The sequence below is a fragment of the Aythya fuligula genome, chromosome 1 (assembly GCF_009819795.1).
Source record: "Aythya fuligula isolate bAytFul2 chromosome 1, bAytFul2.pri, whole genome shotgun sequence".
Taxonomy (NCBI): domain Eukaryota; kingdom Metazoa; phylum Chordata; class Aves; order Anseriformes; family Anatidae; genus Aythya; species Aythya fuligula.
Genome location: NC_045559.1, coordinates 66,994,461 through 67,021,856, shown reverse-complemented (window position 1 = coordinate 67,021,856; position 27,396 = coordinate 66,994,461). Strand labels below are relative to the sequence as shown.

The 27,396-nt window shown below is 36.5% G+C and overlaps 1 protein-coding gene across 1 annotated transcript in view; it reads left to right on the top strand.

Moving 5' to 3' along the window:
• Positions 1-27,396, top strand: part of SLC15A5 (solute carrier family 15 member 5) — a 29,999-nt gene that overhangs the window by 1,547 nt on the left and 1,056 nt on the right. Inside the window, exons 2-8 of the mRNA XM_032184982.1 lie at positions 689-914; positions 4,485-4,654; positions 7,976-8,196; positions 10,697-10,883; positions 14,935-15,123; positions 19,290-19,421; positions 26,283-26,391. Of these exons, the coding sequence (XP_032040873.1) occupies positions 689-914; positions 4,485-4,654; positions 7,976-8,196; positions 10,697-10,883; positions 14,935-15,123; positions 19,290-19,421; positions 26,283-26,391 (1,234 nt within the window). The remainder of the gene's footprint in view (positions 1-688; positions 915-4,484; positions 4,655-7,975; positions 8,197-10,696; positions 10,884-14,934; positions 15,124-19,289; positions 19,422-26,282; positions 26,392-27,396) is intronic.

Below are 27,396 nucleotides of genomic sequence, written 5' to 3'. Positions count from 1 at the left end.
AAAACTCAGAGAATCTGTAGCTGACCAAATCTGAAAGACTTGCTTTGCAGTCTAGAGCTGGTAAAAGCAATTCATTGCAGTGCTCCTATAGCTAAAGTTCTTGCGGAAGGGGCGGGGGAAATCCCCTGAAGCTGCAACAGAAAACGAGAAAATTCTCTTCCATCAAAACAAGCAAACAAAACAAAAACATGTTTGAGAATTTGTTTAAATTATAGTTCTTATTAAAAGTCTGGGTTAAAGAAGACACAAAACAGATTTTTGTTCCACAATGAGGGGCTTTTTGGCTGTTCATTTTTTTTTTTTTTTTTGTCGGGCAAATTACATGCCTCAGCTGGTCCATTCTGCCAAGTGGAGAGCTACTGCCCTCTACACGCAGGCAATGGAGAAGGCACAATGTGAAGAGCTGCATTTCCAGAGTAAGCTCTTCCAGAGTAAGATTGGAGGACCTGAGTCCTTACAAGCATTTGGGGCAGAAAAGTGCTTTCTCAGAGGCCCTTAGTCATCTTGCCTTTCTGTATTTAGTGATACCCAGAAAGGTTCTAGATCTGTATGGGAGTAAGACCCTTTCTCTTTGCACTCATCTCTTGTCTTTGAATTTTTTTCCATGTCTTTTCAACATAATTGCTTATAAATTCTAATTTTTCAGTCTGATTTTAATCTATTTCAAATAATTTCCTTCCCATTCCAGGCACAGCCCTGCTACCTGTTGTGGCTTTCCCATTTGAAGACATTTACATTGACAGACGACACATTCTTCTTCATACGCTAACAAAAAAAGAGCAGAAAATAGTATTCTACTTTGCACTACTCACAGCTAGCCTGGGAATAGGAGGCATAAGAGCTATAGTTTGTCCATTAAGTGCATACAACCTTGAGGACTGTGGACCAAAGGAACTTCTTTCTTTTTTCAACTGGTTAGTAACTAAATGTTAGCTAAATATCTGTAGAGAATGATACAGCATTGCCTTGAAATTTATTTGCAGACTTACAAGACAGATTCCAAGATGGTGGATTTTGTTTTGGGATTTCTGTTTAAACTGCAGAAACTTTAGATTTTTGGAATAATTTCCAAGAGTTTCTGAAAAAAAAAAAAAAAAAAAAAACACCTTTTGCTATAGTTCTCATTTTGCTAAAGATGATCATCTATTTTGGCCTCCATCAGAAATCTTCAGTTGGAATTAGGATGAATTGATTTGCCCAAATATTCAGACTCAATAAGCTAGCTGCTGTTAGGAAAACCAAACGGAATACAATGTTCTACCTTTAACATGTCTATATCTTGAGGATATTTTGCTATTACTCACTGATGATGGCAAAATTCAATAATACGTTAAAATTTGCATAAGAATAAATTTTTAGAAGTGACAGCAGTAGTTCACTGGTTTATTGGAACTAAGAATTGTTAGTAGCCTCTAACTACTAAAATAAGTGTTAAGGATTTGCTGTATTATTTCAGCTCAGCCACTGTGAAGATTTAGCATGAGATAAGCTATTTGACATTGGTGTTTCATTTGGAGTATTTCATATTTTTTTCAGAAAAACTTTGAGAAAAATTTCTGGGAGGTAAAATGCTTCCTAAAAAATCGGTTTTTTGTTTGTTTGTTTCAAATTAACTGTTCCTCTCTGTGTGTCAGAGGGGTCAATTTTGGTCATATATTTGTATTTATTTACCACTTTAATAGCACTAAACATTCACCTTTACTTCTGATTAAACTGTGGAATGAGGATCAAAGAAGTATCAGTGGGAACTTCTGGATTCCTGCTTTAAGGCAGGGTGAAACAAGCTCTAAACTGCCCCCTTTTCTTTCCCTTCCCTATGCATGCACACTTTTAGAATCAAAACTGAGCACATTTGCATATTGACAATATAATGCTGAGGAACCAATGAAGATTATGAATCAGTTCTCTCTTACTTTGGGGATGGCTCTCCTGGCTATTCTTTTTTCCTCCAATTATGTTAATATCAGAGTTTCGAATTAAATTCAAACTTGAGTGAATAAAGCAGCTTTACCAAAGGTGGATGAGACTATTTAGCTCCTTAGAGCAGATTCTGCCTCCTTGACCTGCCCATAGGAGAGATGGGGAAAAAAAAAAATCCTTATTTTTTACTCTATTCTAAGTTTTAATCCTTAATTAGCAACATCATTTTGATTAAATAAGACTCTGGGAGATTAAGACTGGAGAGCAATCAGTTGTTCTGAAAGATAGCTCTAGAGAATTTAGTGTACTGTGGTCTTAGCCATTCAGAATTGTGTTTAATCAAAGTGACATTTCTCAGTGTTGATTACAAAGGAGACATAATATGAATAAAAAGTTCCTTGGGGGAATCCAGATGGGTCAGTTTTGGGGGCTTTGGAAATATTAAGAAAGGCATGTGTGCGATTTTAAAGAAATAAAATAATTTTTGTGATGACATCCACAGAAGGGCTCCTTGATTGCAATCTCAAGATATTTTTTTTTTAAATAGGGTTATATTCCTAGTGATCTTAATCTTGTTATAATCTCTCAGAATATAATCATTATCCCTTGGTACCCTGTTTTCTATTGGTAGGTGTTTTTCACAGGATTGAATTTTAAAATAATAGATGAAAAGAGAGTGGTTGCATACTCTTGATTAGCCTATGTTCTTAACAAGTTCTATTTTTTTTTTTAAATCAGATATACTGTGTTAATGATAAAAGAAATAGTGAAGTACAAACTTGTAATTACCTATTGTCTTTGTGAATGGAATTAAACAACTGCTTTGTACATCAGGGCCTGGGCCTAACCTCTAGTATGATCTATGGCTGTGGCCACCTAAACAAATTGTGTCTACAGGAGTAGAGAATAAGTGCAAAGGATACAGTCCGAACTAAGGATAAGTTGTCAGTGTTGTCTTGTCTTACTGATTTGCTGAAAAACAAAACAAAACAAAAAAATCAGACAATATGGGACCAGTAGTGTTTCTCTTCTCTTTCATTCTACTCATTCTGTTTGTTTGGTTCACCTTGTCTTTTCAGAGAATTCCATAGTGCTTCTGAAAAAATTTAACCACCTCCTAAAAAGTTCTAGTACAGAAAAATATGTAGCTTGGATACTGTCCCATTCTCATTCTAGGTCTGAGTCTAGATAAATCAAAACTTAAATTGTTAGAGCTCAATGTGCTTAAAAAAATAAAAGCAAATAGTATTTCAAGTAGCAGGAATACTTATTCAGTACTCAAAATATATACTTATTCAGTATTCAGAATGAATCCAAAAAGTGTTGAAAATTCAATTTTAGAACATTTTCAAGGCTTTTTAAAATATAGATCTGTTTTCATTCATTGAGTTCATCTTCATTGTTTTATTAAGTAAAAAAAAAAAAAAAGTCCATACTCTATAAACATTAACAATACTCTTAAAAGTCACATGGATAATACTACTGAAGTTACCATAATGAATACATTCCCATAAGACATTCTAATAAAATTATTTTCTTCTGGGCATTTCACAATAACATTTCAGTTTGTATCAGAACTGCATTTTTGAGGAGACCTCAGAGTGCAGAAGTTGGGTACCTTTTAGAACACCTAACCACAACAATGATGATATATTTAGTACCCTCAAGCCACTAGCAGGCTTTGAGTCTGTAGGATCAGATTACAACAATAGTGAAGTAAAATTCTCAATGTATATAATGTGGACACTGGGTCCCTGATGCAAGGTAAATGGCTCTACAAATCCACTCCTTTTGTCTTGCAAATAAGATATAACACCAAGGATTTTCCAAAAGTATGGTGCAATATCTGAAAAGGGGTATCCTCAAAGCAGAAGCTTTTCACAATAAATTAATATTTTAATCAAAGTCCTCCATGGACTAAGGCTTTTTTTTTTTTTTTTTTTGGACTAAGACCGAAAGTGAAAGTCTACTACCAAGTGATTAAACTGTTGCATGACATTCACAGTACACAATTCACTGTTCCAGTCTGCATAATCCAGGCCAATAGATCAGAGCTACAAAACAATTCATACCCCAAGCAAGTTACCTGAACATTAGATCACTGGCTATTCTAAATATATGAAGTCCACCTCCCCCAAGTAGGAGGAAATATTTTATTTCACACCAGAGGAAATAATTGAAGGGTTGCTATATACACTGTTATTTCTCTGTTAAGCTTAAAATGTGGTTTCATTATTTTGCATACATACATCTTACATTATCAGGTATTAAAAGTGTAAATGGTAAATGCTGATTTAATTCTTCCTATCCAGAAGGATATTTTTGGTATCAGACTGATAATTTGTTCAGCTCCACTACCCTAGTACAGTTAGTTTAATTGTTTACCTCATGGACCTGAAACATTGAAGTGAAATTTGGTGCAACTTCTGTGTCAATGTGTGATGCTGTCTACAGTTGCTATATTTACTGTGCATTTAATTTATTGTTTTAAATTTTATATTCTGTAAAGTCTAAATTATTCAGCTTCTCCAATTTTGTCTCTTCTCTCTTTTTGTGTGTACTAGGTTTTATTGGTTGATTAACTTAAATTCAGCAGTTGTCTTTGTTAGTATCTCTTATATCCAGCAGTCTGTGGCTAGGAACCTTGGTTTCCTTATCCCTTTTGTGTCCATACTTATGGCCATGATCACAATTCACATGGTGCGTGGTGAAATGATTTACAAACCCAAAACAGGTAAGAAGCAACTGTCTCTTAGAAAGTATCTTTGGAGATTATTTTCATAGAAGAGATCACCTTGCACATATAAATAAGCTCTTTGACAATACCCTGTTTGGCTGTAGTTACTTGGGTCTCTATGTAACTGACAATATCCTCTGTAATGACAGACATGCAGATTCAGTATAGGCTGAAAAAATTGAGTATGGTGTCTAGTAAATTTATGTACACCTTCTGCAATGTCAAGACAGCTTCAGACCAGTTGTCTGTACAGGAGCAGGTACTATATGCATGCAAGGGAATGGATGCATAAACCAAGTACCTGGGAATATCAGAGTGATAAACTAGAAAAATTTAGTCAAAACAAACAAACCCAAAGAAATGAATTCCCTCTGTGTGCATGCACACACATGAAAAAAAAAAAATCATGATAATATCTGACTCAGGTCTCTACTTTAAAGGCCAGCATCAAATTAGGTAGCTTTTTGTAGAGAATGGTGGTTGTCTGGCTCTCTAGGACTCACTAAGGGTTTTACGACCTGAGAAGCTAAAAACATTTAGTATCTATCCCCAGGCTAAACTTTCATATGGACTAAATCTGTAGTAGTTTATCATCTAACTAGTTCAATTTTACTAAGTGAAGTAACAATCCTGAAGATAAGACATCATTAATCTGGATGACACTAATCATCCATAAATCAAGCAGAATATTTTTTGTCAAGAAATTTTTTCCCCAATGAATTTTCCCTATGAACATTGTTCAATTTTTCATATATTTTCCACATTTCTGTAGAATGCCTATTTCTAGACTAACATCTGCAAAGTTTTTATCTTCATAGTCAAAATAAAAGATAATATACTTTGTAACTTCCAATAAGATGGTTAAATATGAAATTCATCATAACTGCTATTAAAATCCATAAGTGACCTTACAGGATTCTTATATATGCTACCTTTTTTATTTTAAGGTAGCTCTTCAAATATGGATCATGCATCCAATTATGTTCAGCTGTCAAGCATGGACTTCGTTTGCATTTCTTCCCACTGCTATAATTTTTAGGATTGGCAGATGACCAGAGATGAGGAAGAAATGTGCATCTACCATCTAGGGTGCAATATAGGATTCTTTATTTTTATTGTAATAAAGTAGCATAGATATTCATATTACATCAAGGTCGAAGTAGCAGAACATTAGAACCAAGGTCTGAAGTATAATGGAGAAGGAAAGTTGCTTTCTGAAAGTTTTTATATCTGTAGAGATGGATATTTTTAAGAAAACATTTGCAATATAAGTATAGAGTGCATGTTTAACTACTCAGTGTGTTCTTGAGTAATCTGAGTAATTCACTACTGTGGAGTTCTGTGGGATTTACTTATTTGCTTTTAAAGAACAGGTGAACAGTTAGAACTTATTCTAACTGTATAATTGGCAAAAACCTCTTGATATAGATTAGGTCTATGCATCGCTCAAGTTGCTATCTGAAATCTAATATCAAGCAGTTTATATCCTCTAGTAAACGAGGAAGATAAATCTGTTTAGAAATCCATGTTAAGAAATGCACCTAAATAATGTATTTTCCAGTTATAACTCATAAAAGTGATGTTTCCTAGGTATTTGACTGAAATTACATTCAAGAGGGCCCCAGCTAATCCATTAGGAAAGGCACTGATATGTCAGGATTTTATTTGTATTTTAGCCTTTCTTTCAATGAGAATAAGTAAGGAAGAACCTGTCCTACATATTCCAATCCAAAGGAAAAGAGATGGTCATAACTGTATTTGAGACTAGGACAGAGCTGTTGTATTGCTTTGTCTGAGAGATCCACTGTATCTGCTTGGGGGTACTCTGAGCATGTCCTAATTTCAACTCTGACTGGGTCCAAATATTCATAGAGTGGTAATAGCACTGCATAATTTCATTTAATTCTTTCTTCATGAATGTTCAGCCTGTCACAGAGGATGAAGCAAGAGATTATCACTCCTTTGACCAAAACCATGTAATTACTAGCTATGCCAATAATTTGAGTTGATACAGATTTTTTTCTGCTACCTTTTTTTTTTTTTTTTTTACTTCTGAAAACAAATTGACTTTGATAAGATCCCTAAGTCCCACTTATTTTCTGATTATCTTCTTAGTCAATTCACCCTGGAAGTCTAAAGACTACTTTGTCTTCAGGTTCATTCTTGAAAGGTTCGTTTTTGAAATATTCTAGATCCTAAACTCTAGCAACATTTACAGTGAACAGTAAGAATACTTGCCTAATACAGTCACAGAGTAAAATCTGTATCCACTTTTTGTTTTGATAATGCTCTCTATTTCAGATTTCATTCAACAACATCAACAGTCCACAGGTTAATGCCAAACAGTTAGTTTAATTACATTTATATTTAATTTCCTTACCTTAGTACTCTCAGTATTTGAAGAACTTACAATAGGTGTTAGATGGACACTTCTAGAAAATATATTCTCCACCAGAAATAGTGTAGACGCTTTTTTTTTTCTTCTACAATCTTTTTGGTTCACCTTAATGTTTAGACAGCATGTATTAAAAAAAAAAAAAAAAAAGTTACTGTAGTGTTTAAACACTTCAGAAACGCAGAGAGACATGCTACAACCCCAACTCTCACGGATGGGCAACTTACCAAAAGTAAATGAGTCTGCATCTTTGAGCCCAAAGCTAATATGTTTTATTTCTGTTTCTACTGTCTCAGGAATAAGTAAGCAATTCCCAAGCCCAGTAACCTGTGGGCAAATTTTAATATGAAAAAAAAAATAAAATAAAATAAAATACATTGGAAACTTTTCCTCTCCCACTGCGTGCTACTTGGAAGTCCTGAGATAACATTTCTGGCTTTAAAATGCATCCCTCAAGATTTTCTATCCCATCAGCTCTGTTTAGGACTCCCTTTCCTTCTCATTTTGTTACTGCTGTCTCCTTGCTGTACTCCAGCAGATATGCAATATTTCATTGTTGTCTTGAATTGAAAACTAACATCATTCAATCGATAGAAAGCAAAAGCAAAGGAGGGTAATACTTTACCTTCTCAACCACAACAACAAATTGCCATGGTGCCTTAAATAACTGCTAGTAAAAGGCACTTTCTTCTGTCTCTGTGGATGCTCAGCTGCATTACTTTTTTTTTTCCTCTTAAGTAGTGAATCAAATGATTTCAAAACAGAATGCTTTTGAACAGATCCAGACTTATTTTCTTCCCCCTTTCCCAAAGACATAAGGGCAAATATGTTGGATTATATTTTCTATTCCAAAGTGATTTGTTTGTCTTGTTTATTTTGACATCAAATAGAAATAAACCAATGGCTAATATCTCTGTTTTCAGACAGTTCCCTTCTGACGACTTTTGGGGTAATTGCTAGTGCACTGAAAACTTGCTGTGTGCGGTATCGCTACTTTGGTGGAGGTGTAACAAACTGGCTAGATCACGCCAAGGAAAACTATGGTGGTCATTACAGCGAGATTCAAGTGGAAAGCACAAAGTCACTTGCCAGGCTTTTCCCACTGTTTGCTTTCCAAATTTTATACAGAACGTGTATTATGCAGGTGAGTAAACAGATTAAAAAAAAAATAAAATCAAATTGATAAAGATTAATGTGTTTAGTACAGTGTTTCCAGGCATGTTTTTTAACTGTTTCTTTGCCAGCTGAACCACTTTCCAGAGTACTATTGTCTGAGATGATACTTTATTTCCTCTAACCTCATTAAATAAGCAAAATCACCTTCATCAAGACTTGTGAAGGAGCTTGTTTGGCTTCTTGCTGCTCATTTATATGCATCCTTATTGGTTGAAACATCTAGTGCTAGGGAGTCTTGTGCTCCTCATACTGCTTTGTTATGTTATTGGAGACTCAGGTTCAGCATTCTTCTAAGAAACTGGGAAATTATGTTTTTCAAATGTTTACTCACTTTGGGGCAAGACATAAATCTTTCTTAGCTGTTTTAGTTGCATATTTCATCTACTGTTTTGGTGGGATTATGCAGCTGGTGTACCTATGCTGTATATGGATGGTTTTCCATCTGTGGAAAGAAACAGTCCTTTCAAAGCCTCTCTTCCAGGTTATGTGACTCTTTCCACTTTTAAGTCTTACCACTTTTGAGTGTATGTAATGTAAATGTGTCAGGAAGTTACTTAAGCTGACATGATTCCTTCAGATTAATTTCTGACTGGATGATCCTGGCTAAGCAGGAGTTTGAAGCAGCTTACCTTTTGGCAACTGGCATAACAAATTTGAGCTGGTTTAGTAATTCATTTTTACTTATTTGTTTTAAAATGCGTGCATAGGCTGCTTAAGGAAATTTTTACAAATATGTAACACATACTGTTTTATTGACACTTTCTTGACATCATTCTACATTCCTATCCATCTGCCTCATTCTTTCTTCTTTTCCCCCATCCATGCCAGGAATTTAAAAGAGAGGAAAGGGAAGGAGGAAAAAAAAAAAATATATATATATCCCTCCCCATGGCTGAAGTGATGCATTAATGACTAGATAAAAAACAAAACCAGGTATCAATAAATCAGAGCTGTAATATCCAGGAATATATTTCAGAAAGAGAAGACTATTTGCACTACTGAAAGAGTACTTTCAGCAGAATTTCTGTTACGTCTAAGGCTCTTTCTTAAACTAGGCAATTGATCAATGTTTTTTTCATAAAGATTAATATTTTCTACATATTATTAAGTTAACAGATTTCATTGCCTGTGATTCACATTGATGATAATTTAATTCCTATTAATAAGTCAATTCTGATTTGCAATAGGAAATGGAAATGAGGAATCAGCAAAATTTGACTTGGTTCTGATTTTTCACAGTTCTGTTGCCATTTATTCATCCTTTTTACAATTTATATTTCTTTCTAGAGGTGAAATATAAGTGAAAATATTTTTATTAAGAGCTAGCACTTGAGTAATTCTTTGTCACTGAACAGACTTCCAGTGACCAGGGTTGAATATAGCTGTTGATGGGTAACCCTTGATGAACTGCATTATAAACTATACTTGAATTTTCAGACAGCTATAAATAATATTCTAACTGTATTTGTCATTGCCAGTCATGCTGAAATGCCATGCAGGATACTGCAGAAATCTATAGTGTACTGAAAGCAGAAATGAGAATACAGAAATCAGTTCTACATCCAGCTCTGTCAAGACTGAATTGCTCAAGTTACCTCTTTTTCCCATTGGTCTGTGAAATGGAGTGGGTTGTAACTGTGTGTTTCACATGGTGAATTAAGCATTGAAATTTCAAGCTTCCTCAAACACAAGCAGAAAAATTGGTTGGTAGAACCAAATGTGGGCTTTTATACATGTATAAATAAACTCAACAGATCTGTAGGCTCACACAAGCAGGAAGAGCTATTCGCTCTTGGAATGAGAGAGGGTCTCACAAGTCTACATAACTTCATAGATGATTGCCATTGGTGGGTTGCTCATCTTCTGATGATTGGTTTCTGGTTTTAAGTTCCAGAGGTAAAATGAAGCCCTTTGTATACCTGCTATGGCTGTCAGTCACACTAAGCTGCTTCTAAGACTGTGGCCAAATCCATGTAGATTTTAAAGCCATGTGCTGGCAAGAGCATCTAAAAATTTCTCTGACCTAGAGCACACAATTAGAAATTCAAAACATCTTTGTATCCTGTTATTCTCAAATGAAAAGGGAATTCTGTTCTGTTAGTGACTTCTTCACAGAGTGTTTAAAGCACTGAGCAGAATTATTTAGTGTGTTAACTGATAGCTTATTTGATCATTCCTAGTTAGAGCTAATATGAACTGACGGGCTGATGCTTAGATTTTTTTTATTTTTTTTTTTTTAAGCGAGGAGTAAAGGAAATAAGTTAAAAATGTTAAATCCTAGCAGAGAATGAGAATATTACCATTTGAAAGTCTTTTTATCGTGAATGGTTGTTCCATTTGGTCGATAGGTAATTGATTTTCTGACTTTTTCAGAAGGAAAAGGGTTAGAGAAGTTTCAAAACATAACAATCCTATCCATGAAAGGTAACTGGTATACTAATGAAGTTGGTTTGTATTCCATAATACAGATTCCGTCAGGATATTATCTTCAAACCATGAATTCCAACTTGAACTTCAGTGGATTTGTCTTGCCAATTGCAGCAATGAATGTAATAAGCATCGTGCCACTACTGATTCTTGTTCCTATTTTGGAATGCATTAACTCATGTCTCTTCAGTTCCAAGGGAAGTGGACGTTCTCCTACAATTTATATTGGTACGTTAGAAAACCCATGTGTTTACACAGTTTTTATATGCATTGTTTCTTGGAAGAGAAACTTTGTTAGGTGATAATGATCTTATACAATTATTTCAAATTATAGATATTAAGCTAGACTTGTTTGGGGATGGCTTTGGGATGAATGTTTCAAAGAAATTTTAGTAAACAGTCCTATTAAAAAAATATATATATTAAGGAAAAAATGCATAACTCTTGTTTAGGAAGGTGATAAATACTCTTCTGACCAATACAAGGCATTGAAACAAACACTTGAAGATAGTTAGAAGTCATCTTGAGGAGCTGGTGAGAAAAACAGTACTAACCATTTTAACTTGGGACTTCAACTTGGTTATCTTCTACGTGTTTACATAGCCTTTAACTTTGGAAAGTTTATTTTCTTCAGAAGGTGGTGTGTTTTTTATTTTTGATGGGGAAGGGGTTCTTTCAGTTAGTAGCTCTCTGATATCTTAAGAAAGGTACTGTTCCTTAAAATGGTGAATTTGATTAATTAAGCTACACAAAGAGGCTATCTTTGCATATTTTATGCTGACTTTATATTAGGAGTGCAGCTTTTAAGAAAGAAACTGTTGTCACCGCTATAGTTCATTCCAGACTCTTTAGCTGAATCCAAAGTGTGTGTGTGTGTGTGGGGGGGGGGGGGGGGGACGACTTTTGTCTAGTTCTGTCTGCAATATGTGTTTTTAGAACTGGCAAGCAATAGTAAACATACAGACAGTTGTCTAAAACAAACCAATGTGTATCACTGGGCTGCTGTTCTCAGTGAGCAGGCTCAACATCTGAAATGGAAGTGCTTCTCTAGCACTATAATTTTAATTTGAATATCCAATATGGAATACTTGTCTAGGTGTCCAGGATTTTAATAAACAAAATTATTAAACTGAAACTTAACTTAAACACATCTTGCATGCTTCACTTCCATAACGTGAAGCAGAGGGGGATCTCCAGAGCTGAAGTGTTATCTTTTTCTCATAGAAATAGTGTGAAGTCTTCTCTTTTATTAGTTCCAACATTTTCATCAGTAATCATGTAAGCTCAGACTTGTGGATTGGAGCTCATCTCACAGAAATTCATAGCCTAGAAGCAATGATGGCTTTAATATGGGTGGTGCCCTACAAAGTCGGGCTTCTTTCCTTTGACATTACTGTCTTTCCATTGCCCTGTCCCTGACCCCAGACCTCCGATGTTCTGGGATCTGGAGGGATCCTAAACATTTACCTACTGATATCAGCTACATCTAATTGTACTAGAAAAGCAGCTTCCATTCTACATTTGTTTAAAACTATTCTTTTTTGGAGATACTCATTAAACTTCCTACATGTTTTATCATCTGGCCTGCATTATAAAACTCAGACAAAAATATTTATAAACGACTATTTTCTCAGTGTGCTACTATTAATTCTGTGCCCCATGGCAAGCAGCACAGTGAGTACTGACACACACAGGTATTAATCTGACTAAATTAGCCTAATTAAGAGTGTTATTAAGTTTTATATAAACCAGATGCATATAACGCAGCAGGTTGCAATTACCCTAGTTTTTAAAATAACATCTGCATTAAACCACAAAAAGCACATTCAGATTATAGTTTTTTCTTAAAACCAAGGAAACTTCAAGTTACTATTAATGTTGTATCCTGTTATGTTAAACAGAAGTAGAATATATGCAGTGGTTTATCCTTAATAGCTTCATTTATTAAAATACCCTCCTGTTAGAGGTGATAAATTACCTGAGGCATAAAATATACCCATGAGTACAGGCAATGCCTTCAGATATCCAAGCATATGACTGCAACTGCAAATATGGTAGACCTCTAAGTGCCAGTATTTTTGCCAACAGTTAATTAGGTTCACAATTATTTTCAGGAGAAAAAAAAAAAAAAAAAGAAATTATAAATAGGATGTTGGTGTTAAGCCAGTTTACAACTACACTTTAATGCAAGCTTTGAAATAGAGGGAAGTTTGAAGACTTATATTCTTAACATACTGAAAGTTTCAGGAAATTATTCAAGGATGAGCCATAAGACAATGTTGAACTATCTGATTGCTCTGTAATAAGATCCATGTGAAAACTGCAATCTATGTTACTTTCTCTGAAATTGCTGGTTTATTTGTAAATTTGGTATGATACAACAAATATGAAAAATCTTAAAGTGAATTTAGATTGTGTTGCAAATATATTGAGTACTTGGACATGAAAAATTAGTTTTTGGAAAATTTAGGGCTTTTCCACTTTTTAGATTATTATGCTGCTTGATTTAACCAGCAGTACAGAAGATTCAGCAGAGAATGGATCGTGTCTTTGCTGGATAGCTGTCCATCAGTTACAGTCAATTTGTTCACTAAGGAGGACATGTTTGGTAGCTCAAGACCACAGGATACTGGACTGCTGCAGCTTTGCTCTTCCTATAGCCAGGCCTTTCATTGCTTCCCTACAGCCAATGTTGATGCTTTTGTGATTACATGGAGAGTTAAGGGAGTAGATCATTCTTACTGAAACTGTAGCTAGACATTTTAAAAACAAAAACAACCAAAAAAACAACAAAAATTGTGGGAGCATGGAGAGATTTATTAGTACCAAGTGAGAAGCACATAACTTCTGACATGGGAACTGTGGGCTCCATTGTCTAGAAATGACAAAAGGAGGGAAACGTACAAAGTTCCAATTCCAGCAGGCTTTCTGATAACACAAATGTAGCTGATATATTTTCCAGGCTGATGGTACCCACACCAAGGTGGCATATAGCTAAGGAGCCTTAGCCTTGAATTTTCTGCCCCTTCTGTCCTAATGCCCAAAGAGTCAGACTTCAGTACATAATATAAATATAAAATGAAACAAAACTTTTGATTGTCAATGTCAGAGCTAATAAGTGTAACTGTTACCAGTCATGAAGTGAGATGAGTCCTCTTAAGAGGGAAACAATATGTGGTCTGGGTATTTGAGCCAAAGTTGTCAAAAGAAAACAAATCCTCATGTCTGTACTTATATCATAGCTTTTAAGGGCTGAGGAATTGCAAAGTTATTCAAAATCAATGGGAGATCAAAACATTAGAAGGTTAAATGTTTCAGGTTAAAGCAATTCTAGATCCTTTTGGTAGCTTATTGGAAGTTTTGTCTTGCACTGAGGCTACACATGCAGCTTTTTTCCCTGTCCTTTGTTCCTGTGCTTGTGTGGTGCTTATGCCTTACCACTAAGGCAGCTGGTATCACTCCATGATTTGCATGTACAGTAATATATTGAACACGGTATTTTGGATCATGCGCTGATACTTCAGCACAACTGAAGAAAAGAGGCAACTAATGTCTTAGGTGCAAGCACTTAAAAAGCAGAAGATTCTCTCTTCTAGTAATGCAGCTGATCCTAAGATGTTAAACAGCCCATCAAATGCATTAACACTTTCAAACACAGGTCAGAACTCTAGTGGAGGGAAAGGGAAAAATGTAGGAACACTTGATCTCCTGATATGTGGTCTGCAGTGATTAACTTTTTCTCTCCCACCTACAATGGCGTGCAACTCTAGTAGCTTAAGTGACTGGACTACTATTTTTTGTACAGAAAACAAAGGGATAAAGCATACAGTGTATATGTATATTTCAGAATTTTACAGCTGCTTGAACTGGAGAATTTCCCTCTGCTTTTGGTACCCAATCCTTTGTGATATCTGGAAAAACTGCCTTCCCTTCTTGCTCTCTTCTCTTCTTAACTCACATAGTCTTTAAAAATTACAGTTATGAAATCTTCTTTTTGAGTTTGTTCTTCAGAGAGGTTTTTCCTCTCATGTTTGTTCTGCATCACTACATTCTTTGTGTGCTGAGCTGCTGTCCTTTTATCATAGATTTAGAATTAAGCTTGCAGATGTAGGACATACTTTCTAATCTGTTTCTTTGTGCAGAGAATTAAAACAAAACCAACAACATAAAAAAAATATCTTACACTACTTTTGCATGCACTGGGTCTCTGACTCACTGTAAATATGTGGTAATCCTGTAACTGTAAACTTAGTGAATACTCTCTGTGCTCTTTACCCAGTTGTAGGTCAGTTATCTGCTGCACTTTCTGTGATGGTTGCTGGTTTCTCTGAAATACACCGAAAGCATTTCCCTCAGGTGGAACAGACCCTTTCTGAGGAGATTCTCCTGGTCTCCTCCATGCCTTGCTTCCACTTAACTCCTCAGTATGTCTTACTCGGAGTGGCAGAAGCCTTGGTAACACCTTCCTGTAAGTAAAAATTAATAGGTTATAGCCAGTGTGTCCTGGTTCTCAAAGAATGATATCAATTCTTAAAAGTAATTAGACTATCATGTAATATTTTTATCCCTGACTCTATTCCACAGGCTTAATGAGCAGATCTATGCTCTACCTGCTTGAAGTAACATGGTTTGTCTTGCTGGATGTAATGCAGAGTGAGCAATGTTGTTCCAAATTAACTGGAAGGTTCTGTAGCAGACCAGCCAGATGTAATCCACCACTGGGGGCGGGGGGGCAGAAGGGGATGATGAGAGTGGTGGGATCTGGAACTTGAAGTGGAAGCTGGTCAGGCAGTGGGATGATTCAAATGAGCTCCTGAGGTCTCTTCATCTTGTCTGTTCTCAACTATTTTGTAACTGATTTTCCTGAGACTGAACAAACACATGTGTGACAATTGAGCTGTGGTTATAGTCTTTGAGCCCTTTCAGGCCACAGCCAAAGCAAGGTGAAGTAATTTAGCTTAACCCTTTTCATTTGAGAACCCAGCTAATAAAATTACAGTTTTTCATTAACATAGAGCATATGCAGGTGGGTACCACAATTCAATTGACGTGGACTTGAGGAATATTGTAGGTAGATGCAGGACTTGTGTTTGTGCTACAGTCAGGAGTCATGTAAAGATGCCTACACAGAGCATGATGTCTTAGTTTATGTAATGGAGCTAGAGATAAACATTCCTGTTTCGCAGAGCACAGGCACAGCTTATCTCTCACTTACCATCCATAGACTATGTAGACATACTCCTGATTACAAATATGAACCTTCTTTTCCTTCTATAACTTATCTTTCCAAAACTGCACTGGCATTCCAGAGATTTGTTTCCTAAGGAGCACACAGTCTTTACCAGTGTTCTACCATCCAGAGGTTACTTTTGTAATACTGATCTCTTTTTTTAATCTAATCAACATTCATTTAAATAGACACAGGTAAAGTTATGAACTAGCTGATTTCCATAAGCATTTAATTTTACAGGTTGTGTCTGTTGTTCCAGTACAACCACAGAAATATTCAAATCTATTTTCTGCTCTTAAAAAAATCTTAGCTTCATTATTATACTGTAAGACTACTTAGAGCAGGTCATGGTCTGCCACTAAAAGGGTAATTTCCCTAGTTTTAAATACTCAACACTTTTCAATAATGCCTCTTCATCAGATAGCTCTGAAGTACTTAACAGAGACAGGTTTCTTGACAGGTTATGTGGTTTCTAGGTTACAGGCTGAGTTTAAAAAAAAAAAAAAGTGACCACTGTTTAGCTTAACAACAACAAAAGGTAGGAGGTGGCTTGCTTACAGTCTTCTCATGCTTCTGCATGAAAATAAAATTTCTGTTAGAATAAGGCTCTTATCTAGCACAATGGGACAGAACAAAAGTTCAATGACTGGAAGATGACGTTAGCCTTTAGAAGAGGCTTGATACTGTGTTTTTGTTGTTGTTTGTTTGTTTTTTAAAGATGATCATTAGAGTGTGGTAGGAAGCAAAGTAGTGCATTCCCTGTTAAAATAAAGACTAAGCATCTTATGAAATGCTGCAGTTATAGGTGTGATTCAAGAACACTGTGGCTAAGTCTGAGTTTGAGATTTGCATGGAAAAAAAAAAATAAAGGTAGGTACCTGAAATTTGCTACTTCTGTAGTAGTACTGTGGTCAGTGGAGATGCAGGCCTACATTAATTTGCCCACAGGTAGATGTCTGGCACCTTTTATGATGGAGCATCAAAGATGTGCACATGGGGCAAGCAGGTTCCTGATGTTACTACCTTGGCCTCCAGCTGCTGCTAGAGTAGAGCACGGTTCTGCAATACGTTCTGCATCTTATGGGGCAGCACCATGCAGATGGCTGAGGCACACTAGAGCATTTTGGGTAGCAGTGGGCGTCTGTATTCCTGCAACTAAACTGAGCTCTAGTTTTCTACTTCAGTTTGAACTGAATTGCTGTTGAGGAACCATTCACTGAATCTGCATCAATGTTAATGACAGCCTAGACACTGAAATAGTTGTTTCACCTTTCCTGACATTTTACTGCTGTATTATGCAGAAGGTCAAATTCAATTATCATAATAATTTACTTGGCCTGGAAGTACATGATCCAAGTTGAAGACAGAAATGTTCGCACCCGTAATTAGAAGGAAGTGAGGAAGTATCTTGGTTTTGAAGTGCTTAGTTAGAGGAGCTAGATTTGACATATTGAACTCTTTATCTACATTTGAGCTCTGATACTTACAATTGTGTTTATATGATTTATTTCATTATCTTGTTGATAGGAGGTTTGCATAATCACCTGCCTTGAGTAGCATGTGTATCTTTAAGAATACATAATACCAGTATTTTAATGTTTTGCTAATGCTGAAGTTCTGTTATAAAGAAATAAATAAAATGATAATAGAACTCTTCTCCTGCACAGTGTTAGAATTTAAGATAACACAGCTTGAATTTGCAACCATAGCTTGTTTTGAAGAAGGAAATTACTTTCCTGAAGCTTAGTGCTTAAAAAAGAGGGGGTTGAGGGAGTGTTGTCTGTCTGGTGGAACACTGCAGCAGGCATTTGCTACCACAGTGCATGAGGTTGGTGATGTGGAGCTGTCCTGCTGGCCACAGCAGCTGTGGTGCACTGCCAGTATTCAAGCAATCAGGTGCACTGTAGCTGCTTGCCCTACAAAGGGTTAGCAGGTTTCTCCAGAGAGAACATTTCTGCCTGTCATCATTCCTCAAAGCAGTTAGAAATGGGAAGCCTTGTAACAAAGTGCTCTGTTAGTTAAAGGATATATTGGGGATCACTTCACCCACCAACAAAGTGCAATAATCTCCAGGGTGAAATGCAGCAGCTGGTTAATAGTTCACAGCAGCACTGTGGGAGAAGTGAGGAATAGAGCATGCAATTGAAACAGCAGGGATAATTTACATAAGTAGGATACAATTACCAAGCAGAACTTGGTCAAGATGAATGCTTTGCACCCCTGGTTTGGGGGAGAATGAGGGAAACAAACAAAGAAAAAGCACAGCCCAGCACCTTCTAGGCTCTTAGAGACTTTTAAAGTAGCTAGGACACTGACTGTCCAATGTTTCAGACCGTACTGTTGTTCCTACAGATGGTGTCCTAGGCTCACCTGTTTTCTCTTGTCCTCAGGCTTTTGGTTCCTATTATGAATGAGGAAAAAGCACTGCCCATGGTACTTTTGAAAATTTTTTTAATGTTTCCAATGCTCTCATTTGGACATCCAAATTTAAAAGGGTGGGAGATGGTAATTTTCAAGTTTCATTTGTATTCAGTAATGCTTCAGGCAACTCAGCATCTAAATAGGCTTTTCTGCTAACAAGTTTCTCAGGCTGGAGGTCATTCAAAGTTGAGTAATAAAGCAGATTGGGAGACACTGGGGCTTGGGGCTTGGAGAGCTAGTGTGGTTGAGAGCTCAAGGTGTGAGATAAGGAAGTGAGAGGCTTTGACCAGGGAAAGCTGCTCAAAGAGAACAGCTGTTAGAAATGCTTACTGTTACTCTAACCTAGTTTAGCCAAACTACAACTGGTGGGACTATAGTAATCCATACTACTATTGCATGCTACAGCTACCCCCCCCCCCCCCAGGTTGGTGCTTTTTCAGGTTTAGTCTTCTGACAAGAAAGACAACAGCTCTTAAAGTAGCTAGTGACCCGTGGGGGTTCTGTATGGGATTTTTATCCAGCTTTAACTAAGGCAAATTAACTACCCAAGTTAAGGCATGCTCTGAACTTCAGAAGCATTCACCAGTGGCCTTGCTGCATTGGCTCTTGCATGTAAGGTCCTGTAGTTAAATATGCCATCTGCTTTCTTTACCCCTCATGACTGTGATGGTGGTTTTCTTCGTCTTCGTAAGCTTCAGGTTTTTAAAAGGTGAAAGTGAATGGGTGAAAACTTATGTGCTTGTGAATATCATTAGTGGTATATAGGGTGGTTTATTATGGAGATTTATTTGAACAGTTTAGATAATCCATTTTAATAGTGTACATACCTACACATGACTGCCCTTCTGCTTCAGGTAGGTTCTATTGGTAAAATGTCGGAAGTCCCCACTTTGGATTTTTTTTTCCTCTCATCGATCTTCTACTATCACTTAAAACAAAAACAGCAAAAACAACCTGTAACTGTATTTGCTTCCTTTTTAAAGGTTCATTGCTATCATTCTGGCTTGTGCCAGAAAGAATTCGAGGTATTTCCATGCATTTTTTAACTCTCTTCAATGGAGCTGGCTGCTTTATGGGAGCTTTCTTTGTTCAGACAGCCCACACAGGCACTCAAGGTAAGAGCATGCCCATGACTGGTGTTCCTGAGCAGTTTGCTAATCCCATTGATTATTGATTTGGAGAATTAGACATCAGAATTAAAGGAGATGCCAAAGTTGATTTGCTTTCACAATTAAGATGGAATTAAGATAGGAAATAGCCTTGCAGCTGTATTCATCCAATTTTAATGAGTTATCTTAGTTTTGGTAGGTGGAGTAATTAATGAGTGGCACCATGCAGGAAGCCCTCACCTCTAACCTCTATACTTCTCTGGAACACAAGAAAATAAATGTTCTTGTATCCATCTTTTTATGTTCATGGCCAAGTATGATCATGTTAGCCAGGCTCACATGGAAGTTTCTGGCCACAAGAGCATGATTACTGCTTTAGCAAATGGACTCTTTTCCCCAGCTACTGGAAGAACAAGAATCTGTGACAAGATAGTTTCACTGTTTTCACCCTTCTCCAGACAAATATCTGCCATTCTCAGATAAATTGATGTTTCAAGATGAGTTATTTCAGATTCATCCTGTTAAAGAGTATTTAGTGCAAGCCCTGAACTAGAAACTTCTCTGGGTTGCTGACTTTGAAGAAAGGCAAAGGGTTTAAGCTTTTTTTTTCCCTTGCTGATAAATCTTCTTTCAATACATAGAAGACTTGTTTCAGAAGTAAATTAAAAAAATAATGCACTTGAGTCCTTGAGCTGAAGGACAAGGATACCTTTGTTTACATATCTGAAATAGGGCCTGTTCTTAAATTCACACTTCAATTAAATACTTTAAATACCAGGCACAAAAGCGTCACCTGGAGATGGTTAAAAAGCAGGAATGCTTACCCAAATGAATCAGGCAAAGAACCATTAAGTACTAAGACATTATGGCAGAGAGCAGAGCTGCTTGAATTTCCATAGTAGAATAAATTTTTCATTGAATAATGAGGGTTCAACAAAATTAACATTTCGAGAAAGATTGTGTTAACTTTTTTCCCCTCTATTTTCCTCTCCCCCAAAAGTAAGGAAGCTATTAATTTTGATAAAATTGAAACATTTTGTTCCAAAGTTGATATTTCACTTCATTTTTATTTTTGATAGAATTAAAAATTTTTTTTAAAAAAGCATGATGTCTGCATCAAAACATTTTGACTATGTGGTGCAACGTATGTCATTTATTCTTTCATAGAATATTTATATAAAGCACCAGAGGAAACTTGGCATTTGTATTTGGTTTACAATTTGGTAGATTTTGTCCAACTCTATATCATTGATTTTTTTTTTCCTGTAAGTCTATATGAAAATAATTATTCAAAAAGAAAATGTTTCTTTCCAGAAGAAACATCCAGAGCTCTCGAATTTTTATCCTGAGTGAGGCCAAATAAACTTGTCAGAATGCAATTCCATGTTCTAACCCTTTTTGCTCAAGATTCTCAAGCAAACTGGGGAAGTTTTTTTTTTTCTTTTTTCTAAAATACTTCTCACTTTTAAGAAGTTGTATGGCAAAGATCTCCACTTAGCTTATAGGGGGAAAAATGAAAGATTTAACTTATGCCTTTGGGCATATATTGGCAGACATGCCCTGCTACTCCTATATTCCTATCCACTACTGTAGGTGGACTAATCACACTGTCATCCTGAGCAAAAGTCACTCTTAGAGTTTCCAAAGATATTCAGCAATAGTTTGTATTCAGATTAAGGTGTTGACTGAATAAACCCCTAAACAGAGAAACTCCACTGCAAAACATGAAAAGTTACAGGGAAAATATAATGAAAGATGTTTCATGATTGCTCTGTTCCTCTAGTTAGGAAAAGTAACCTCTAAGGCTTCTATTAGTATGTAAACAAACATATTATTGGCCTCTTTTTTTTTCTAAAAATATATAGAACCTCACTGGGTATCTCTTTCCTGGTTTGCACCTGCTAGAGTGAGATAAACTGTTCCAAGCTGCCACAGTTCACAGCTTGATAATAGTGGAAATATTCCTGTATCTTACTTTGTTATAATCCTCCAGACTGAAGAGATCTCACCCCAAGAGACTTTTTGTCTTGGTGAGTCATAGGTCAAAGTAGGCCTGGGATCAGCCTTCTGAAGCTGGGTAGAGTGTAACAAAACCAGAGATGTTTAGACTTGGTTTTGTTTTTCTTCTAGTTTGAAAGAAAACATTTCCTATGAAATTCACTTGTTCTGTATTTCTTCAAACTCTTCCATTGTGCTTCTTATGGGGTGTTCTTTGATGCTTGTGGTGAAAATCTTAACATGAGCAAAGTAATAATTATTTAATTTATAAAGACTAATGGTTACTTAACAAAACTTCTTAAAGTCACCACTTCAGAGAATAAAATGGCTCTCTGAAGCCAGATAAGGTCAAATGACATAAATTAAGCTCTTACTCTTTGCATTTATTTTTCCAGCTCTGTTTTAAGAGCTTCTAAAACACTCAGTACTTGGACAATTTATGAAACCTGGGTGTAAGAAAACCATTCTGATTTTTTTCTGAAAAGCTAAACTGTTTTAATTATACTGAAAGATCAAAATGATCCTGAAAGAAGATGAGTGTTTATGCAATGTTTTTTTTTTTTTTTTTTTTTTTTTTTTTTTTTTTTTTTTTTGTAAGACTTAGCAAGGCTTAGCATGTGACTCTTGGGCTATGGGTGCTTTTGCCTCATCCAAAGATTCTTGTTTCACTAGAACCTGAGCCAAGGCTATTCTTGGTTCTCCCATATCTAAGCAATGCAACCATGATTGCTATGAAGCAATTCAGGATACAGTGAAGAATATCCTCCTGTGTATATTTTGAAGAACAGCATGTTGAGAAAATTATTTAAACCTTTTTATATCCTATTTCATGTCACTAGTTTAGAATTTTATTTAGGTTTTTATTGGCAAAGTTGATCAAATATCAGTCACAGTCAAAGCTGCATTAATCATTTTTAACGCATCTATGGAGGATGGTGTGAATACGATAAAATAAGACTTAAAAAAAAAAATAATCTGACGAGTGCAAACAGATGATGGGTGACAGTGATATTTTCAGTACAAGCTGGGAAACTGCTTTCTTTTGGATCTCTTACCTCTCCTAACATTTTAACAGAAGATGCAAGACACAACCTGTCCTGCTATGCCAATCATTTCAAAATACTTTTCTCTAAAAATATTAATGTAAATATGGGGGGGGGGAATGTCAGAGGAAGGAAACTGCCCCAGACACATTTGTATGTAGATAAAGTTTTTTTTTCTATTTCCAGTTTGGAGCCTTGTGTGATTCTAAATACCAGTGATGATATTGCTTGCAGTCCAGATGGTGGTGTCCACTGGTGCCTATTTAGCTATTAAGGATTAGAGGCAGACTGAGACTTTAATTTGGATATGATTAAACATGAAATATATACCTGCTAACTTGTTGAAGTGATGGAAGGAGATACAATTATTTTCTAAGACCTGAATTACATTTTTCTATAGTTACAGTCTAGGTTGCGGGATTATGTTAAATGTGGGAATTGTACATAACAGGCTAACCTCTGCCTTATGTTTCTTTTGCTGTCTTCTCAATTTTTCCCAATGCTAAATATGATGATATTCAGAAAGCGAACCCTTTCTTATGTAACTTTGGGCTTCATTATGAATCCCTTGAAAACTTTAAGGGTGTCATCATCATAACAGTTCCCTTGTGTGTACTAGTATATGTGGAAAAACTGGGCTATGGTCATTTCCACAGAACTTTTCATGGCTTATACCAGTATCTGACTGTCAGTATTTGTCATCCACCACCAGCAGCATAGGAAAATGCTCTTGTGTTTGTCCCAGTCGCTGCTTCACCTACTTCTCTGCCTGTGTTGGTAGGATCAGGTGTTTTTTTCAGTGTTGTATAATATTCTTCCTTGTACTGTCTGAGCATTTTTGATATAAAATTGATAGGACTGCTTAATGTCAGTGGAAGTTTACCAGGCATTTTATTTTAACAATGTATGGTAGCAGGCTTGAGGAACTTAGGCTCTCCCCAGGCTTAGTCTTCTAATTTATTCTAAATTTGCCATGAAATGCATAACCAATTCACCTCTAGCCAACAGCAAAAGGCTCTTTAAAATACTTGGCTAAAGGAAACTTCTGATTCTGTGGTGATTCATGCTACTGAGCATTTCCATTGTTGGAATAAAAATGGAAATCAGGAGCTTGTTGTAGAAAGTTTAATTCCCAGTGAGCAATTATCTATGTGACAAACCAACCTTGTAATTGGCACTTCTGTTGGCAATCTCCATAGAAAAGTAAAGGATTGACAGAACCCAAAGGCAGTGTCTTTTGGGGAAAAGTGAATTGTTAGCATATTGCATGCTGATTGAAGGATGCGAATGTTCAGAAATCTTCAAACACAATAGTGTCAAAAACATCTTATTCCATCAAAAACAAACAAACTGGCCCAATAAGTTCTTGATGCTAATGGCTTAGAGTAAAATCCTGAAAATACGAACCAAACCCCCAGCCAGTGACCCATAAGGTCTGCAGATGGCTTGTGGAAGCTTTTAGTGGGGCAAGGAGTAAGGTGCCTAAATGTAGTTTCACTGCCTGAAACACCTGGTTGAAGCTGCAGTGTGGATGGCTGTTCTCCCAAGGCTTCGTGCCAGCAGAGGATTCTCTGCGCAATGTATCTAAGTAGAAGAAAATGTAGTCCAGGTCAGCCCCCTCTTCTGTGGAAAACCAACAGCCTTTAAAAAGAAAAAGATCGGAGAACCAAATACTTTTGGTTGAAACCTGGAAATTATTAAATTTATCTTGTCTGTACCCACTGATGAAAGTGCCTATTGATCAATCATCTTTGACCCAGGTCCTGGAAGGGGCCAGTGGTAAAGCGGGGGCAGAACCCAGATCTCTTAACGCCCAGGCTGCCATTTCACCGTGATAAAAGCAACCAATCTCCCTTTCAATGTTTCAGTGTGGCACCTTTCCTAGTATTAAAACAGTTTCCAAGGTCCATTTCACTCTGTCCTCTTAGAAGCTGCTAAATATATATATAAATATATATAGCTCAGAACTATTTTTAACTGCATATTTTCCTGTTCAGATTCCATTGTAAACTCCATTCCATTAGGAAACTCCTGCTGCTCATATAGTTAGGCTAGCCAATGTAAATAACCTAGCAGACAGTGTGAACTCTGCTTTGACAAGCTGTAGCACCAAACCCCATGCATGCTTTCCCTTTCATCAGATACACGTGCTCTCTCTGTGAGCTCTATTGCCCACTGGGTGATGTGAAATGAAAAACTGCCTGATTGTGAATTATGACAGTACAAGTTTATAAGCTACTAAAATGAAGTTATAGCACATAGGAGCTCAGTCGACTGACAATGTTAAATGATACGTTTTAAAACTGGCTTTGAGATAATGCTACAAAAGACACTGCACGCGCAGGTGAGGTGGTGCTGCACTGTGACAGGCAGAAAGGTGACATGGCACAGAGCAAGCTGCGGAGGAGTTGGGAGAAAACTGCTGCACTGATGGCAGGTGTTCCCTGTAAATCCCAGGAGAGCTAGAGGTAACTGCTTTGAAAAGAAATGTGTTTACAATGCCAAGATGTGGAGGAAAAGAGAAGAATGTACATGTGTGTATGCATAATCCTTTGATTGCTTTTTCTCTCCATATCTAATTAGAATAAATTGACAAGATAAGAATGGCATTGGATAGCTAAAGATGGTATTAGTGGTCCAAAGATTGGTTAAGACTATTTGATTTTTATGGGACAGCTATGCCATAGAAGGCTATTTTTCTTCCTCTCCCTTTTAAGCTAGTTAAAATGGTGAATAGCTATTCTAAGTAGATAGGAAGGACTTGGTACCAGAATTTGAGGGAACGAAGAAGGGAGTCTTTGGGTGCATCAGTGCTAGTGTGTTAGTTCAGATCAGGAGTGTTCTTTTGATTTGAATCTCCTGATGATGTGTTTGTGCATTGATTTGCATCACTGTGGTCTTGAACCACAAAAAAATCTTCTGGATGAAACGAAACTCCCTAAATGTCTGTGCTGGATGCGTTCCAGCTGTTAACAGGAATTAGCTTGATACAACCCTTCTAAGCTGTGTGTAGTGTGGACATCAGATTTTCAGCTCCAGCCGATTGCTCCTGTTGTACTTCACTACTTGCTAATGAAGACAGCCTCTCCTTCTTCAAAGGCAACTTGTACTACCAAATAACATAAGTTGTTATGGCAGTGTACACCTTTCTCTGATGTTCTGTATCTACTGTAGTTTCTTTTTCACCTTGGTTTTGTTTTACTGTAGTTGATTAGAGTACTTCAGGTACTGATCGTCTTCAGATGTAGACAGACTGGGGATTGCTTTCCTGTTAAGCATCTTGATTTCCATTGTAATCATTTATCACCTGAGCTTGAATTTGTAAGGAGCAACATGGAAAGCTGACAAGAATTTAGGTATGAGAGATTCTGGATGTATATATAGGTATGTGCATATGTATATGTCACTATCCTCTGCTGAAAGGAGTCTATGCTGCCAGAATGTCACAGACACTGTTGCCTAAAGCCTTGGTAAGCAAAAGGTCTGTGATTCGTGCAAAACAAATGTGTGGAAGACAAGCACATGTTGCAGATTCTCAGTTAAAGGCAATAAAAGGTAAAGTAAAATGTCAGGTAGCATCTTGGTAATGGAGTACCACCCAAGGCACTAAAAAATGCTTTTTTTTTGAAAAGGGGCCTGTTAAAAGCATGGGAGATGTAAATAAAGACCTTAATTCTAGCACTTCTAAAACTTGTGTATAAATAGGTACAGAAGGGTTCAAGACAACTGTGACTATCTTATACAGACTTATCTTCATGCCTTTCACACAAGCCACATCTTATCCTGCAAGGTAAACTAATTCTATTTCAAATGTCTGCTTTGCCAGGCAACTGGTTTCCCCACTTGCTACATGAAGGTAAATTGGAGAGATTCTTCTTCTTCTTGGCTTTCTTAATGATGGTGAACACCCTGGGGTTCTGGACCATTGCACACAGGTATGTGTGAAGAAATGAACACTTGATGTTTCATGTGTAGATAGGGGTAGAAATGCTTGTGAAACCTCTATGTTAGTGTGTAATAAGGAAATGGTAGTGATAGATCATACGGTGATGTTCAGGATTCAGAGTTGTTTTCTGCCTTGATGGCAGAGAGAGAGAGATCACAGTAAAAATCACAATAAGACTTAAAAAAAAAAAAAAAAAAAAAAAAAAAAAAGTAATTGGCTTTAAATATTTAAGAGGCCTTACATGTATTAATACCAAAATAAAAATACCTCCAAGAAAGAAGAGAATTCTTTCCTTTCCTAAAGGACATAAATATGTTGTCATGAGATTAAAACTACAGCACTTGGCACTGTACCAAAATGTGGTAAACATTGCTATTGCCCCCGTGAGCTTGCATCTTTAGCATTGGACAGTAGGTGAGGGGCTTGCAAGAAAACATCAGAATGCTTCTGGTTAATGCTTTGTGCAGTGGTATCAACAGAGTGATGCTGAAATATTTTCTGATGCTCTGCTGGATAATGAGATAAATGCAACTTTCTGCTGCAGACTGGAATTGCTCAGCCCCCATACAGAAAGTAATTTTATGTCACCTGTGGAGCCTATTTTTAAGGCCCACTCTTTGCCTGTAAAATGCAAGGAATTCACATTTGTATTCCCCTTTTACATCCAAAATGGCTTCTGAGTTGGCCTGCCTCCTGTATTCTGGAATATTTAATCATAGCTAACTTTGTTGTCAGTGTTATAAGCAATACTTGTGGCTAAGATCAGAGAGGGAAGCAACCCAGGTCATGTGCAAGTGGCATTCTCTCCTACACGCTGGGCTGCAGTTCTATGAAAATATTTCAGAAACCTTGACAAAGTAGTGATTTGATAATGACAATAATAGAAAATTTTCAAGGGCGTTGTACTTCTAGAACTCATTTTAAAAAAAAAAAAAAAAAAAAAAAAAAAAAAACACAAACAAAAAAAACACTTTCCTGTTACTTATTAGTCTAA